This window comes from Apaloderma vittatum, unplaced genomic scaffold (assembly GCF_000703405.1).
Source record: "Apaloderma vittatum isolate BGI_N311 unplaced genomic scaffold, ASM70340v1 scaffold25049, whole genome shotgun sequence".
In the NCBI taxonomy this organism is placed as follows: domain Eukaryota; kingdom Metazoa; phylum Chordata; class Aves; order Trogoniformes; family Trogonidae; genus Apaloderma; species Apaloderma vittatum.
This window is the reverse complement of record NW_009737363.1, coordinates 2307-2655: the sequence shown is the minus strand read 5'-3', so window position 1 is coordinate 2655 and position 349 is coordinate 2307. Positions and strand designations below refer to the sequence as shown.

Here is a 349-nt window from a genome sequence, read left to right as displayed (position 1 = left end):
TGCGTAAGGCGATCGAAGACATCAACGCCGTCATCCAGCAGATTTACAGGGACCAGGATCTCACGCAGGGTGAGGCTCGCTCCCCGCCTCGGCGACCCTTTAAATATTAAAAAAAAAAGGGTGAAAAAAGGGGAAGGGAGGAACTTTTTGGGAGTCAAGGAGTAAAATCTCCCGGCGAAAAGCAAAACTGGAGTAAAATCTGCGCCGCGGCACCTGCTCCTGGGTTGGTTTTCAGTGAATCCTCTGCTTTTTATTTATTTTTTTTGCCTTTTCAGACGTCGGGATGGAGCATTTCATCAAGAAGGTGGAGGCGGCTCACTGCGCCGCCTGCGACCTCTTCATCCCCATG

General features: G+C 50.7%; 1 protein-coding gene across 1 annotated transcript in view; it reads left to right on the top strand.

The window, feature by feature from the left end:
* The window catches only part of LOC104279869 (A-kinase anchor protein 8-like), a gene marked incomplete at its 5' end in the record, with an annotated part of 3777 nt that overhangs the window by 1875 nt on the left and 1553 nt on the right, over nucleotides 1-349 (top strand). Inside the window, 2 exon segments of the mRNA XM_009877306.1 lie at nucleotides 9-69; nucleotides 276-349. The exon segment at nucleotides 276-349 is cut by the window's right edge and continues 15 nt beyond it. Coding sequence (XP_009875608.1) covers nucleotides 9-69; nucleotides 276-349 — 135 coding nt within the window.